The 15,051-nt window shown below is 44.4% G+C and overlaps 1 protein-coding gene across 4 annotated transcripts in view; it reads left to right on the plus strand.

The window, feature by feature from the left end:
- Nucleotides 1-15,051, plus strand: part of slc30a6 (solute carrier family 30 member 6) — an 80,686-nt gene that overhangs the window by 23,730 nt on the left and 41,905 nt on the right. For all 4 annotated transcript variants that reach the window (XM_037123168.1, XM_037123167.1, XM_037123166.1 and 1 more), the window contains 6 exons: nt 549-591; nt 1,213-1,278; nt 4,521-4,601; nt 7,296-7,331; nt 10,364-10,458; nt 14,451-14,499. In XM_037123168.1, coding sequence (XP_036979063.1) covers nt 549-591; nt 1,213-1,278; nt 4,521-4,601; nt 7,296-7,331; nt 10,364-10,458; nt 14,451-14,499 — 370 coding nt within the window. The remainder of the gene's footprint in view (nt 1-548; nt 592-1,212; nt 1,279-4,520; nt 4,602-7,295; nt 7,332-10,363; nt 10,459-14,450; nt 14,500-15,051) is intronic.

Consider the following 15,051-nt stretch of genomic DNA (forward strand, 5'->3'; position numbering starts at 1 on the left):
GAATTTTTGGACATTTTCTACAAAGTAATTGTGCTTTTAATATCGATTTCAAGCAGTTTGTTAGATTAATGTTTCTGTTTTACTCTGACATGAAGGACGTGCAGTCCTGTATTGATGAATATGAATCCTGATTTATTTTGAATTGTCTGAGCTCGTCACAAAAACATGATTACTTATAGTTACTGATTTAAGATTCTTTGATTGCTTCTCACTAAATAAAGCTGTCTCTGTGAAATGTTAGACTGAAGTGATTCCAGTATGCTTCAGGACATTTTTAGTTTTTGTTTGAAGTTATACGAATGTTTTGATGATTATCTTGATGATATGTCAGACGAGGTGATCGTGACTCAGATTTATTCCACTCCTGTGTCTGACTGGTGTGATTGTGGATGGATGGATGGAACCTGCAGATCAAAAGATAAATCGATAAATCTTCACACGACTGAATTTCTGAATTCTCTGATCAAATATCTGACGAAGCCTTTTTCAATCCCGACTCTTGTTATTTGAATTCTGACCGTCTTCGTTTCTCTGTTTTGTCGTTTCAGCCTTAACCGCCTACACGTACCTCACCATCTTCGACCTCTTCAGGTGAGTCTGATCGGAAACTTCATCTTTAACGTGATTTACAGAATATTCTAAGCATCATTTTATAATACAGAGAAACAACCCTGAATGTGATGAACGATTAATGTCCAGCAGAAGAGATCAGCTATCCCTGAAACATAACATCCTATTTTACCAGATTTAAAAATGCCAAGCTATTAATTGTTTTGTTTGATAATTAAATAATCGTTTCCATCATTGCTGGTTTCAGCCTCTCAAATGTGAAGATTTTCTGCTTTATTTAGTCCGATATGATGTAGAAAATAGCTTTTAGTTCAGCTCGAGTGACATTTAAATTTCACCACAACGGTATTTTACAACACGTCCGTGTTTCATTCTGTCGTGTGAAAAAGTCCAGAAACAGAACGGGACGTGAGAAAACACTCGCTGCGCTCAGCTGTGCTGCTGTTTTGATGGAAAATTTCCACTCATGAAAAATTAATTGTGAGATTATAATGAATAAAAGATAAATAAAACAAGAAGTGAACTTCAGCTGACCTCTCTCACCGACTCGCTCTGTCTTCCCTCTCCGTCTTCACCATCTCACCTATTTTTCTCCCCCCCTGTTGTCACCCGTCCGTCCTGTCCTCCGTTCTGGTCCTGCAGTTTGATCACCTGTCTCATCAGTTCCTGGGTGTCCATGAAGAAACCCAGTCAGGTCTTCTCCTTCGGGTGAGTTCACCGTGATGACCTGGACACAAGATAAGAGGAGATACAGTAAGGTAGAACTGTGTTATTAATCCTGGAGGAGATTCTCCTGCCAGAGAAAATTACAGACAGCGGAGGAATGATGAAAAGTGTAAAAGGAGTAACTACCGACATCCGTGTCTAATCAAACATCCACCTGTGATTCATTCAGTCCAGTGAGAAACGTGTGTTTGTATCAGATCCGCCTCATGTCGGGTTCAGTTTTAAATCCAGAATAGTTTAAATTGAGCATCGAATCTGGAATTAATTGGACACCGAAGAATGTGAAAGTGGGATTAAGTTGTGAGATTACTGGAGATTCACAGTTGAACTCTTCAGCTTGGTCTCACGGAGGAACTGGTGAGGTCACCGAACACGTTATTGATCACTCGAGATGATTTCACACTGCATGATGATCTCACAGCCCCCGTGATGCCTTGCTGAAGGGTTTCTGTTGTGACGTACGCCGCGTCTCGTCTCTTACCTGGAACCAGACGCTTCCTGTGGAGAACGGACCCTAATCCATCTTCTTGGAGCGTTCCGTACAACGTATCACTCGTTCATGAAGTGCTCACTGCTAACACTGTTAGTGCTGCTTAGTCCTCTTAGCTTAAGCTTGGACAGTGACGCCGTCTGTTAGCATGATACTCGTTAGTCAGTCGAAGCCCTGGAGGTTTCAAACATAATCGTCCTCCCAGTAACCACCTTTAATAATCTGCAACAGTCTGTATGTGAAGATGTTCCTGGCTGTGGAGATTATTCACTGGATCCAAACAGGTCAGTTCAGTGAAAACTGACGTGGATGTGAACTGAACCCTGACTGGTGCTCGGAGGCTTCGTACAGCCACGAGGCAGTAATTCGACTTTCTGTTATGATCCGGCGCTGTATAAATAAAATTGACTCGACTTGACTCATAAACACACAAAACCCCGCCCAGCTCACTCACACTGCTGTGTGTGTGTGTGTGTGTGTGTGTGTGTGTGTGTGTGTTTCAGCAAACTGGCCAAACAGTGTATTTGCAGCTGACAGGTGATCTCTGACCTCGAGGTGTGAACGAGTGGCGACTGAGTGGAAATCTGCTTTTCAGCTTCACTTGGCTCTTATAATGCGCCTTTGTGTGTGTGTGTGTGTGTGTTTTTCTTTAAGCATATGTGTGTGCGTGTTCATCTGAGCTCCTTGTTCTTCTGCGTGTGCGTGTGTATGCGCACGTGTTTGTGTGTGTGCCTGTGTGTGTTAATGTACTGTCAGTACCAGAACTGGTTTAACCCTTTAACCCTGCAAAAGCAGAGCGAGGTTTCCAGGAATTAGCCTGATCCCCCCACCTCAGATTGTCAACTTGTACGGAGATAATATTGTATTTAAGTAGTAGATTATAGCAGGTGCGACGCTGGGATCTGTCACTAATATATCTTAGTTAACACATCTTAGAGGTGCAAAGATAAGCGGAGCCCCCAGAGTGTCAGTATTTAATGACATTTTATCGCTTTAATCAATTTGTCGATTGAAAAGTAATGGATTGATCACGTGCTGGTTCCAGCGTCTGACATGTGAGGGTTTTCTGCTGTTTGTCACAGTTTCATTTATTTTTGAACTGATTCATTGATTAATAATGAAGAGGCAGAAGAATTGATAACACAAATATTGATTACTGATTGATAATGATAACGTTGTTATCACAGTCATCACAAAAAGAATCTGAAAAAAGCATCTAATTTAGTTTTTCCCTAAAACGTCATCCTGCTGAAAGTCACTGTGAGGTGACTGTGCACAGTGATCGATCAATGAGTCTTGAGTTTGATTAGATAGTTCCTGATGACTTGATGATCAGCTGAATCTGACACCAGCACTCGTCGCTCATCGCATGTGTGTTCATTTTCACGGACGTCAGGAGGCAGCGTTTATCAGCCGCTCGCCGCTCTCGACCGCCGCGGAAAGCGATGTGTATGGAGGACGACACAGATGATGGTGATGATGATGGTGATGATGATGGTGATGATGATGATGATGATGATGATGATGACAAGCAGACAGCAGGTCTTCTGTGTGGCGCCCGTATAGATTAACCATAAGCTGTTGACTGTGCAGAGCGCGACCTCTGACCCAGCAGCATGGAAACGATCAGGCCAACCAGCGGGCACTAAGTGTTCGAAAGGGAGTGTGTGTGTGTGTGCGTGTGTGTGTGCGTGTGTGTGTGTGTGTGTGTGTCCAACCTGCAGTCCCAGTTAACAAAGACAACCCATTAACCTGTAGGTGTCTGTTCGTTAGCTCATCGGTGGGACACATGCTCTCTTCAGGTCTCACACACACACTTACATGCTTCATGAGCGGACCCCCTCCGACTCAATAGAAATGTGGTGTTTTTCATAAATATTGGAGCAGAGTTTGTGTTTTAGTGTTTGCTCAGTCGATGTCGTCCACTCGGTCGCAGCAGGAGGTGTGTCACAGGTGTTATTCTGCAGCCTCCTCATTATTATTTCATTGTTTGGTGTTTTAACGACTCGTCCTCGCAGGACAGCACCACGTACGAAACGATTTATGGTTTTTCATGCGTTTTGCACGTGTCCTCCCGCCACCCCTGACTGTATATAGTCGCTGTGTGTTTTGCTTTAATCCAGTTTAATGTAGTTCACTTAACTCGGACGGAAGCTTTTGGTTTAGTGGTTTTACGTGACCGTAGCGTGACCGTCCATCAGATCACTGACGACCAACGTCAGGTTTGACCCCCATCAGCCGGTCAGACCACTCACTGATACAAATCTGCTCATCCTGGACAGACTGTGACGGGATCGACCCCGAGACCCTGTGACGAGGTCAGCAACAGGACAGTTGCACATCCGCGTCGTGTCATCGGCTTATGTTCCGTAACGTACAGTTCAGCAACTGTAAGCTTCACATATGACACGTTTATATCTGAACAGTGTTAGCTAACTTTGATTTGATTCAGTTCATGCAAACGTTGTTTTACCAAGTTAAATTTGTTGTAAATTTTATTTGATTTCCTCTTTTTAGAGAAAACCCTTGTTGTCGTTCACTCTGCTCTTGTGCCACGAGTTGCGTTTTTGGTCCAAGGTGTTTTTTTTTTGTTTTTTTTAAAAGCGGCTGCGTCTGTCGGGTCTCGATGTGATGCGACCCAACAGTGAAACGGTCCTGACAAACAAACCTCACACATTAAAACAACCTAAACTTGGGGTGTCTCTTTTTCACTGCTTCTTGTTTTTCTTTCCAGGTTTGATCGACTGGAGGTTTTGGCAGTTTTTGCGTCCACGGTTCTGATCCAGCTGGGAGCCTTGTTCATCCTGAAGGAGAGGTGTGTGTGTCACACACACACACACACACACACACACACACCTATACACACTGACGCTGACAAAAAGACAGTAAATAGATAATGAATGAAGTTACATGAGACGTTTTGTTTTCATACTTTTGAGATCCCATGTCTCCATCGTGGACTCTGTTTTTCTGTCCACGTCTCTTCCTTTGTCTCGCTCGCTCTGTCTCTCTTGATTAAAATTGCAATTATATTCAGCAGAATTATTATTTCCAAAGCAGTACACAAAGTATTTCCAATTGTTTCCCTCTTTTGTCCACCTCATTATTAACGTCCCCACGTGGCTTTGTTCCTCTCAGGGTGCTCGTTCTTCCTTTTTCATCAAACAACTTAAAAAATGCAATAATTGGTCCCTCGTCATTGTCGCCACATCTGCGCACATTTAATGTTATACAACCTTCAGTTTATTATAATTCATCTCTGCGGGTTAAACAGTCTTCATACTAACATGTCTGTGAACTCGCCTCCTACTGACAGAGTCTGACAAAGACCCCCCAAAAATATTATTTTCACCCTTTCACATCCATTTACCGATCGACCAAAAACCCTGTGGGTGACTGTTTTTATGTTTTTATGTAATTTAGAATTTCTGTTGTCAAATATATCGATGATAATACATCAGATATGGAGTGGTTTAATATGATCTGCTATTTATATGTAAATATGTACAAAAAAGGAAAAAGAATCATTATCACCAAACTGATCTCCACGTTAATCACAAGGAAAGTGTCTGCGCCCAGTTTTGAACCATTAAAGGAGAAATGTTCTGCTCATCTTCAGCTCCATCATGTTATTTTGGGTTTAAGAGCTTTAATGCTCTAAAAATAACTAACGTTGTTCTGTCTAATTGATTACTCGGTCTCCTCTGATTGGTCAGCTCGCACACGCCTGACGCAGCATCGATAACGACAACAGAGCAGCTGTGCGAAATCAATTCATGCATGCCAAAGTAGCCGCTATAGGCATTCATTAATCAATTAATTAATTAATTTATTAATTAAAAGGCTGCCATGGTCACGGAAACAAAGGCGGGACTACTGGTGGGGCGTTTGAGGAGCAGTGTTTTCTGTGGGAGATTGGAGCTTCTGTTGGTGTGAACTTTTTAACTTTCAGGATCTTTTTCACTCTGAAGGGTAATAAAATAAGATGTAAACAAACTTAATTTAATCTGATAAAACGAGAAGACGCAACGATTTTGTTTGATAACACACACACACACACACACACACACACACACAGGATATTGTCTAATCTTCAACAAAGTGGCTTTTAATAGTGTGTGTGTGTGCGTGTGTGTTTGTGTGCACAGGACTGTGGGAATGTCACTGCCTGGCTTTGTCTGTCATTGTGACACACACACACACACACACACACACACTCCTTCAGGCAGTGTGTGGGGTTGTCTCGCGGTCAGCTCTCAGGGTAGGGAGGGGTGCATTTCTAGAATAACAACACACACACACAGACACACACAGATGCAGGTCAAGCAGATGGCACGCCGCCTGCTTACACTTTCAGGTGTGTGTGTGTGTGTGTGTGTGTGTGTCACTCTCGATGAGTTTCTGGTCTCTGATTGGATGAAAATCAGTTCAGATCACCAGTTTAAACCACCTTGTCATTTTGTGATCCGCGGTATATATTGAACTGTAGGTAGCCATAGCAACAGTTAGCGGTTAGCTCACCGTGTCTGTCTCTTGTTTTTATGCCACTAGGGGTCCCTCTGTTAAAACATTAGCAGCGTAGGATCATGGGAGTTCTTGTCTTCAGTCGCAGTGTGTCTGACTCCCACCTGGAATTGATTTAGTTGAGTCGTTTTTAGACATTTTAGTGCAGAAGTGTTGCACGTTGCGTCTTCGAACACAGCAGACCTGTGAGGAGAAGAAGAAGAAGAAACTCCCACGTGTCCTCGTAGAGACACAAAATCAAGCTGCTGTGGCCTGAAAATATGATAAATACAAGACACGTTCTTGAATTAAGAGCTTGGCTCCATTTACATAGATATAAATAAATAATAAATTATGTTATTAAGAAGCAGCTTCACTTCACTACATTTCACCTGGTGCTGGAGCTTATAACTAACAATAATACATGATATTAACATGTTATGCTGTTGTGTTATATTGTATATTATATTAGGTGTTGGATTATTGTGGCTGATCATATTTCACTATCAATGCAGACAAACAACACCAAGTATTAATGATTATTAATACGATATATTAATCTGATTAGCTGTTTAATTACAGAACATCTGACTGCTGACTTTTAGTTTCAGACGGTGTTAAATGTGTTCTGGTCGGTTTCACGAGGTCACAACCTGCAGTGAAGACACAAGACTGAACATTATGTTCTGTACACACACACACACACACACACACACACACACACACACACACACACACACACACACACACACACACGGCCAGTACAGTACAGCCCCTCTCATGAATGGCAGTACTGTGTGTGTGTGTGTGTGTGTGTTAATGTATTTCCTGTTTTCTCTCTGTTTGTTCGCACGTTGTCTCCTTTCATTCATTTCATTTGTCTGGATCACTCTCTCTCTCACTTACTCACACACACACACACACGCACACATGCACACACGCACACACTCTCTGAGTAATCCCACCTGACCAGTGTTGTTGACTGTGTGTGTTTCTGTTTTGTCAGTGTGGAGCGCTTCATGGAGCAGCCTGAGGTCCATACGTAAGTATTACTGCCACACACACACATACACACGAGTGCACACGCACACACAAACATATACACACAAATTCCCTCATCATATTCTAAAATAAACAGACACAACATGATACACTCCTGTGTGTCTCACACACACACAGTGCCAGCTGTTGTTGGAACAGAACATCCCAAACATTTGGGTCACACACACACACACACACACACACACACACACACACACACACACACACAGTCAGAGAGTGAACTTGTCGGACTGACTGACTGCAACATGTTCATTGTTAATTTCACACTCTAACAGTGTGTTTGTGTGTGTGTCCACACCAGCAGAGTTAATTAAACACACACACACGCACACACACACACACTTCAACACTCCCCTCAGGGAGACATCAGCTCCGTCAGAGAAACAAACAGCAAATATGTATGAACAGCCTCTGAGAGAAAAATAGAAAGCTTTTATTTAAAAAGGACATTTTGTTACTGAGAACGTTCTCAGCTCTCAGATTTAAATATTGTTTCACACTTCACCTTGGCTGAGCCGGAGCAGGCCGCGGTGACGTCTCACGACCGTAAACACCGTTCACATCCTGCGAGTTAACTGTCCGTATCATGTATTTCTTGTTTTGGTGGTTTGGCTTCATGCCGTCTGTTGTGATGAACCTTTTTACAGGTTCTGTCGTCTCTTAACGCAGCATCACTTCGACAGTGCAGTCGTAGAAACTGTATATTTAAATTGAAATGATTGTTATTATAAAAACACAGATGTTGAGCTGTTTAGAACCAGTGAGTTGTTCTTTTTAAGAGACTTGAGAAACTTCCAGCAGCCCTCGGTGACTGGTGTTGTGCTTTTCAGTCTGTAATTCGCAGGAGAAGAAGTTATCGGGGTTATAAATCGATTGATTAAGGAACGTATCGGTGTATCGGTGCGCTTCCTGTCTGGATCGTCACTGAAAACGACAGAGAGGGAACCCTGTGACGTCACAGCTGTGATCAGCAGTCAGACACAATCTGATCAGTCGTTACTCATTCAGGTTCATAATCAATCCACTGATTCTTCAGGTTGTTTACCAGTTCAGTCTTTTATTGCTCTTCATCCTCTTCCTCTCCCTCCATCATCTCTCCATAATAAAACAGATTAGCGGCGGCTTTTATAACCTCAAACACAGCGAGACTTTAAACCTGTCTCCTGTGACAAGATTACCCCCTCGTTTCTCTCGCCTCCCCCCTCCCCCCTCCCTCTCTTCTCTTCTCTGAGTGGATGTGATTGGACAGAACAGGAGACGGCCGCTAACCGGAGGGACAGGTGTCTGCTGGGTAGAGAGACACACACACACACACACACACACACTCCCTCTCTAATCTGTTGTTAGGGGGGAGGAGGAGGTTTATCACCCAGTTATTGTGGCTCACTGTCGGGCCGCCCTCGCCTCCCGCTGATTGTTTGGACCCATTTTTTAGGCTCTTAAATGGATTGTCCCATGTGATTAGTGTACTGAAGAGTACAGTGTGTGTGTGTGTGTGTGTGTGTGTGTGTGTGTGTGTGTGTGTGTGTGCCTGTGAGCGGTGGTTTGAGATTATATTAAAAAAGTTATGACTGATAAGATGTTTTGTGTCCTGAGACGGTTTTTTTGTAAACAACAATAACAAAAGGTTTTCCGTGATCAGCTCGGAACTGGTGTAGCCTGTTGAACACGTCAGCGTGGAGCTGAAGTGTGTCGGCCTGTTGTTGTTGTTAATATTTACTGGAAGAAGAAGAAGAAGGTGTAGGATGAGTATTCTCAGCACACTCAGTTGTTTGATCAGCAGATATCAGGGATGATGTCACTTAGGAATAATTGATTGTTTTGATGTAAACAGGAGGGAGAATTACAGTTTTGTGAAATGCAAAATGACGTTGATTTTCTCTTTATATCTGGCGTCCTGACTCAATTACCCAGAGATTCCACCAGATACTGTCCGCTGCATTACTGCTCCGATGCGATTTGGCTCCGGCATCCGGACGCCCCCACCGGTTGTGTTTTGAGTCCGTCACGGTGCAGTACAGTCAACAACTGGCGTCACGAGGCCGAGGAGTTCCCGCGATAATCACATGATCACTGGCGGCTGCAGTTATAGGTCTGTGTTACAGACAACTACAGGAAGTGTTCCCGACCAAAGGATTGTAGAAGAGCTTGTGTTTGTCTCTGTTTTGAGATTTTTGTTTTATTTTGAAAAGTAACAGGATGTTATATTGTTGTTTCGGTGCGTGACTTCCTGTCTGCTCGGTGCTGAATTCAGCTGAATTGCTGCGTCGTGCTCCAGCATCCACCAGATATAGAAGTCCTGTGTATTTGTTCTGGAGGGTTCTGGACTGCCGGAGCTGGACGAGCAGATACGCAGTGGACCTGCTGGACGTTCACACAGGGACCAGCGTGAAACCATCAGCTCTGCTGGTGTGGCGGAGACGTAACGCAGCTGACACGGATCTGGTGGAATCTCGGGCATTTCTGTGATTTCAGGGCTACGAGCTTAAAAGTGTCTTTAACTAATATCATAATACTCTTTGTCCATGCAGTACTTTTGAAAAATAGCCGCCAACAAAGACAAACACGTCTCCTTTCCTATAAATTTGCGTGTTTTGTTGCAGTGAGAGCTGAGCCGCTGTGTGTCTGCAGCTTCTCAACTCTCACCTGAGCTGTTTCATGACTTCGTCCCAGGAGGAAAACACCTCTCACCTGTTCACCGACCACATTGCAAACAAAATCTCCCCCTGGGTACTAATAAAGGAACTTGAACTTGATTCTGGACACGCAGCACCAAAAGATTTTTACTTTGACAGACTTTTAAACAAACTTTTCTCTCAGACATGAGATGAGATATTTAAGGCTGTGTCACAAATTGGTATCACGTTGTTTCCTCTGAGCCTCTCCCACAATGCACTGCACTCACAGCGTCCTCCACGCTACTCATCACCTCACATGTGCACTCAGCTAATCATCACAGCAGCCTGTTAACGATGTGTTAATAAGCTGACGTCCCTCTCTGTGTGTCTGCAGCGGTCGTCTGCTGGTCGGGACGTTCGTCGCTCTCTTCTTCAACCTGTTGACGTTGATGTCGGTCAGGAACAAACCGTTCGCCTACGTCTCTGAAGGTACGTCGACCCGGCTCATCCTCTGACCGTGTCGGGCCATGCTGCCTCTCTCCACCTGGTGTCCGCCTGTGTTGTAAACAGTGTTTTTGAAGAGGCGGGGTGGATTTAGTGTTTTTTGTCTGTCTTGGGTTTCTCCTCTGGACTGGTGAGGGTTGATAATCCTCCCCCTCACTGGGGAACAAGGACAATTTGGCTTTTGTCATATTTTGGGGGATTACCGAAGTAAAATGAAACGCTTGCTCACTGTTTTGTCAGTAAATAAATCACAAATGGCAGCAGTGGGATCAGAGGTTAGTCCCTTTCCTAATTGCAGAAATCACTAAGTTATAAAACCAAACACAGTTGTTTGCTCTGAAAATATGACAATATATGTTTTTCAAATGAATTTCAAAAAGATTATACGGAGGGATGGAAGAGACGACCGTGAGTCGACACGCAACCCTGGAGATAAAGTGGATTTACCGCAGGCAAACTGATATTTATGTGCTTGTTAAAGATTGTTTCATTATCTTATAAACCGCTGATTGTCTTCCGTTGTTTGGTCTGTAAAATGTTGGAAAATGGAGGAGAATCAAAGATTGACGGAGCTCAATGTGACGTTTTCAAATGTTCAAACAGTCCAAAAGCAACAGATATTAAATTTTAAACAGAGAAACAGACAACAAGAGAAAGAAACAGAAATAGAGAATGTTTGACGTGTCTTTAGGAGTGGATTGATCAAATCCTCCCAAGAATTTGATGATACGCACGTTTTATTCCCTTGAAAACCTCTTCACAATAAAAGTCCACCACAATGCTGTTATTTCAAAGCACCAGCGTCAGGAAGTGTTTTTACCAGCAGGAATTTAACTGTATCGTTTGTAAAATATGACCAGAATATGAGGGAAGCTCCAAAATACGTAGAGGGAAGCGTCTGAGCAGAGAGACGCCGCCTGCTGCTCTCTGCTCGCCATCCATTAGCTATAGCGAGCTACTGTTAGCCGTTTAGCTGGAGGCTCAGTTAGCCGCGGAGCCAGAAGCCCTGGAGTTCGTCTGGACCGAGTTTAGCAGCCTGAGAGTCACACACACACACACACACACACACACACACACACACACACACAGATGCAGAGTGGGAGGGCAGACCAGGCGACTGTCGACCTCGGGACACATTAACTTCACTGGTCTGCTGCTAATACAGACAGACACCAACACACACACACACACACACACACATTCATATCGTATTCTGATTCGTACCTGTGCACACACCTCATAACATGCAGCCGTCCACAGGTCTGACCAAACAGATGTTACAGTGGGCTGGAGTCAGGGAGAGGAAGGAGGGAAGGAAGGAGGGAAGGAAGGAAGGATTGAAGGAAGGAGGGAAGGAAGGAAGAGAGAGAATGAGGAAGAAGCTTCAAACAATCCATCCTTGTCTCGCTTCCTCTCCTTGTTCCTTCGCTCTCTTTCCTCCCATCCTTTCTAGTTTCCTCCCCATCATTTCGCTCTGAAAACAGAAACAAAAAATGAAAAGATGGAACAAATTGTCTCGTCTTGTTTCGACCCTTCTCTCCTCTCCTCTCCTCTCCTCTCCTCTCCTCTCCTCTCCTCTCCTCTCCTCTCCTCTCCTCTCCTCTCTTGTTTCCTCTCTCCTCTCCCCCTTTGCCTCCCACTCCTCATTTCCTCCCCTCCTCGGCTCTCGTCTTCTTTCCCATCTTATGTCATCCTTTCCTCTCCTGTTTTCTCCTCCCCTCTTTCACTCCCTCATTTCCATTTGCTTCTCCTCTGCTTCCTCCTCCCCGCTCCCCTCTTGTTTCCTCTCCATGTCTCCTTGTGTCCTTGTCTCCTCTCCTCTCCTCTTCTCTCATCTCCTCTCTTCTGCCCTCCCCCTTCCCCTTTCACTCCCCCTTTCCCTTCGCTTTGCTTCTGCTTCCTCCTCTTCTCTCCCCTCTTGTTTCCTCCTCTCCTCTTCTTCTCCTTGTCTCCTCTCCTATCCTCCCCTCCTCGTCTCTCCCCTTCTTTCTTGTCTCCTTTCATCCTTTTCTATTTCCTCCTCTCCTCCTCTCTGCTCCTCGCTGGCTGACTCAGTCTACTGATGAATGAGGTCAGTGTGTGTGTGTGTGTGTGTGTGTGTGTGTGTGTGTGTCAGCTGTCTGCTCTTGCGTTCGGAGCAGTCTCAACATCACTTAACATCTGACATTTAGGGACGGGAGGGGGATGAAACTACACACACACAGGCACTTAACTTTGCCAAAACACACAATATCTCTCACTCATTACACACACCACACACACCCCCACACACACACACACACACACACACACACACACACACACACACACACTCTCTCAGTCTGACGGAGCGAGACTAAAAGTGCATTACGCAACAATGTTCCAGACAGTGGTAATGTAGTGTGCCAGAGGGCCAGGCGGGCAGAGAGACATGCCAACACACTCTCTCACATACACACACACACACGCGCACATGCTCTTACACACACACACACACACACACACACACACACACACACACACTCAGAAACAGCGTACATCCTCCTTGTACACACAGATCATAAATAAATCACTCCATTAAAATGTTTGTTTAGACTGACTCACCCTGCAAGCAAAACAAACAAACCCCCTCCCCTCCACACACACACACACACACACACACACACACACACACACACACACACACACACACACACTAAAGTCTGAGCAGGATGGGATGTGAAGGGCCTTTGACCCGACGCCGAGCCTTCGGGCTTTGCGGTGTCGTCAAACATTAAAGGTGGGACGACGCAGCCGAGCGAGAGCGCTTATCTTTTTTTAACGACGGAGCGACGATACGCTGAAATATTTTTATCCTCGTCGGGATGGAGAGCCGCTCCGCTGCCTCAGAGTCTCTGTGAAAGACTTTAATGAGAGTTTGGGTCCAGATATTAAAGATGTGAGCCCCGGCGGGACCAGCTGTCGCAGCTGTAACGGTTACAATCATAATGCTGCTGCTTCCAGATTATTCTGGACGTATAGGACGCAGCAGCTGTCGGGTGAAACAGCTGTGTGTCTTCACATTTCACGCAGCACTGAACAGGAAACATGTTCTCAAAGTGCAAAGTTATCTGTTCCTCTCTTCATGTCGGACTGTAGACGATGTTCACTCCAGAGATGTTTGTTTCTTCTGAGGCGACATGATAACATTTTACTCCACAAACACATTTTTACTTTTAACTTTTGGATCAGAAAGTCTCCAAACAGCCGGATGATTAATCGACTAGTTGATCTAAAGTAAAATAATCTGCAACCTCAGTTACTGAAGTCACATAACTCATGCAGAAGGCTGAGAGCTTCACATATGAAGATTAATTTAATTTAATTCATACACAAAATGACAGAAGGTCTCTTTGGGTTTTTCTGTTTGTTGGTCGGACAAAGTCGACTATTGAAACGTGCCACATTTCTTAACACATCTGAACAAACAACGTCTTCAATTTTCTACATCACTGCACAAGACGACTTTTTCAACATTTATTACGAGCAGTCAGATAAATCTGTAAACTCTAAAGTCCTTCAGAGATCTGACTGCAGGGATCTTCGATATAAAAAGTTGCATCTTTTAAAAACCAGTATCTGTTTCTCTGGAATCAAAGTCAAGATATCCAGATCTTTCTGACGACAGCCGGCTGTAGCTGCAGCTCTGACCCGAGTCATGTGATGATGGAAACATAAAGTTTTCCTGAGAAGAGAAAAAAACGTGAGAATTAAAGATGCATGACTAAATATTTAGTGACACAGACGTGTGAAGATGTTCTGTATCTTGATGGTCTTTCAGAAAAAAACTAAGTCCTCTGAGGAAAATTGAGTATTCATTAATCCAGATTATGGAAACCAGGTTTCGTTCAGGAAATCAGACAACTGCTGGAAGCCGACAGGAAGTTTAAACCTGAGAAGACTGAGGACGGTTTGTGTTTGACATGTTGTACACTGACGACTCGTCTCTCTCTCTGCAGCCGCCAGCAGCAGCTGGCTTCAGGAACATGTGGCAGATCTGAGTCGAAGGTAAGAACATTTTCATGACTTCATCCTTTTCTCCTCTGCTGCTCCTCCTCCTCCTCCTCCTCCTCCTCCTCCTCCTCCTCCTCTCTGTTTTCTCTACTTGATCAGCAGATTTCAGTCTCAGGTAGGAACAGGAAGGATCCACTTACACTGACTCAACACACACACACACACACACACACACCCATCCTGTGTGTATTACTGCTTACAGTGTGCATCTGTGTGTCCAGGTGTGTGTGTGTTACTCTCGGTCAGTGTTGTGGACCTGAGGTCAGAGGTCGGGTCGACTCATTGATCGAGCTTCCCAGAAACTGGTTTCAGATCAGTTTCGTTGGTGTTTCCCAGAGAGTCCAGTGACGCCGACACATCTGCCCAGCTTCCTCTTCTTGACCTGGGCTCAGGGGTCAGAGGTCACAGGTCACTGTTATCAGAGTAACGCTAGACTTTATCCATAGCTGACGGATCGCCTGTCGAGTGCGTGTGAGTCTCCTGTGCAGCTCGTTAGCTGTTCGGTTGTAACATGATTGTTTCTACAGAAACATTAATCAGATCAAT

Source organism: Acanthopagrus latus, chromosome 15, assembly GCF_904848185.1.
Source record: "Acanthopagrus latus isolate v.2019 chromosome 15, fAcaLat1.1, whole genome shotgun sequence".
In the NCBI taxonomy this organism is placed as follows: Eukaryota; Metazoa; Chordata; class Actinopteri; order Spariformes; family Sparidae; genus Acanthopagrus; species Acanthopagrus latus.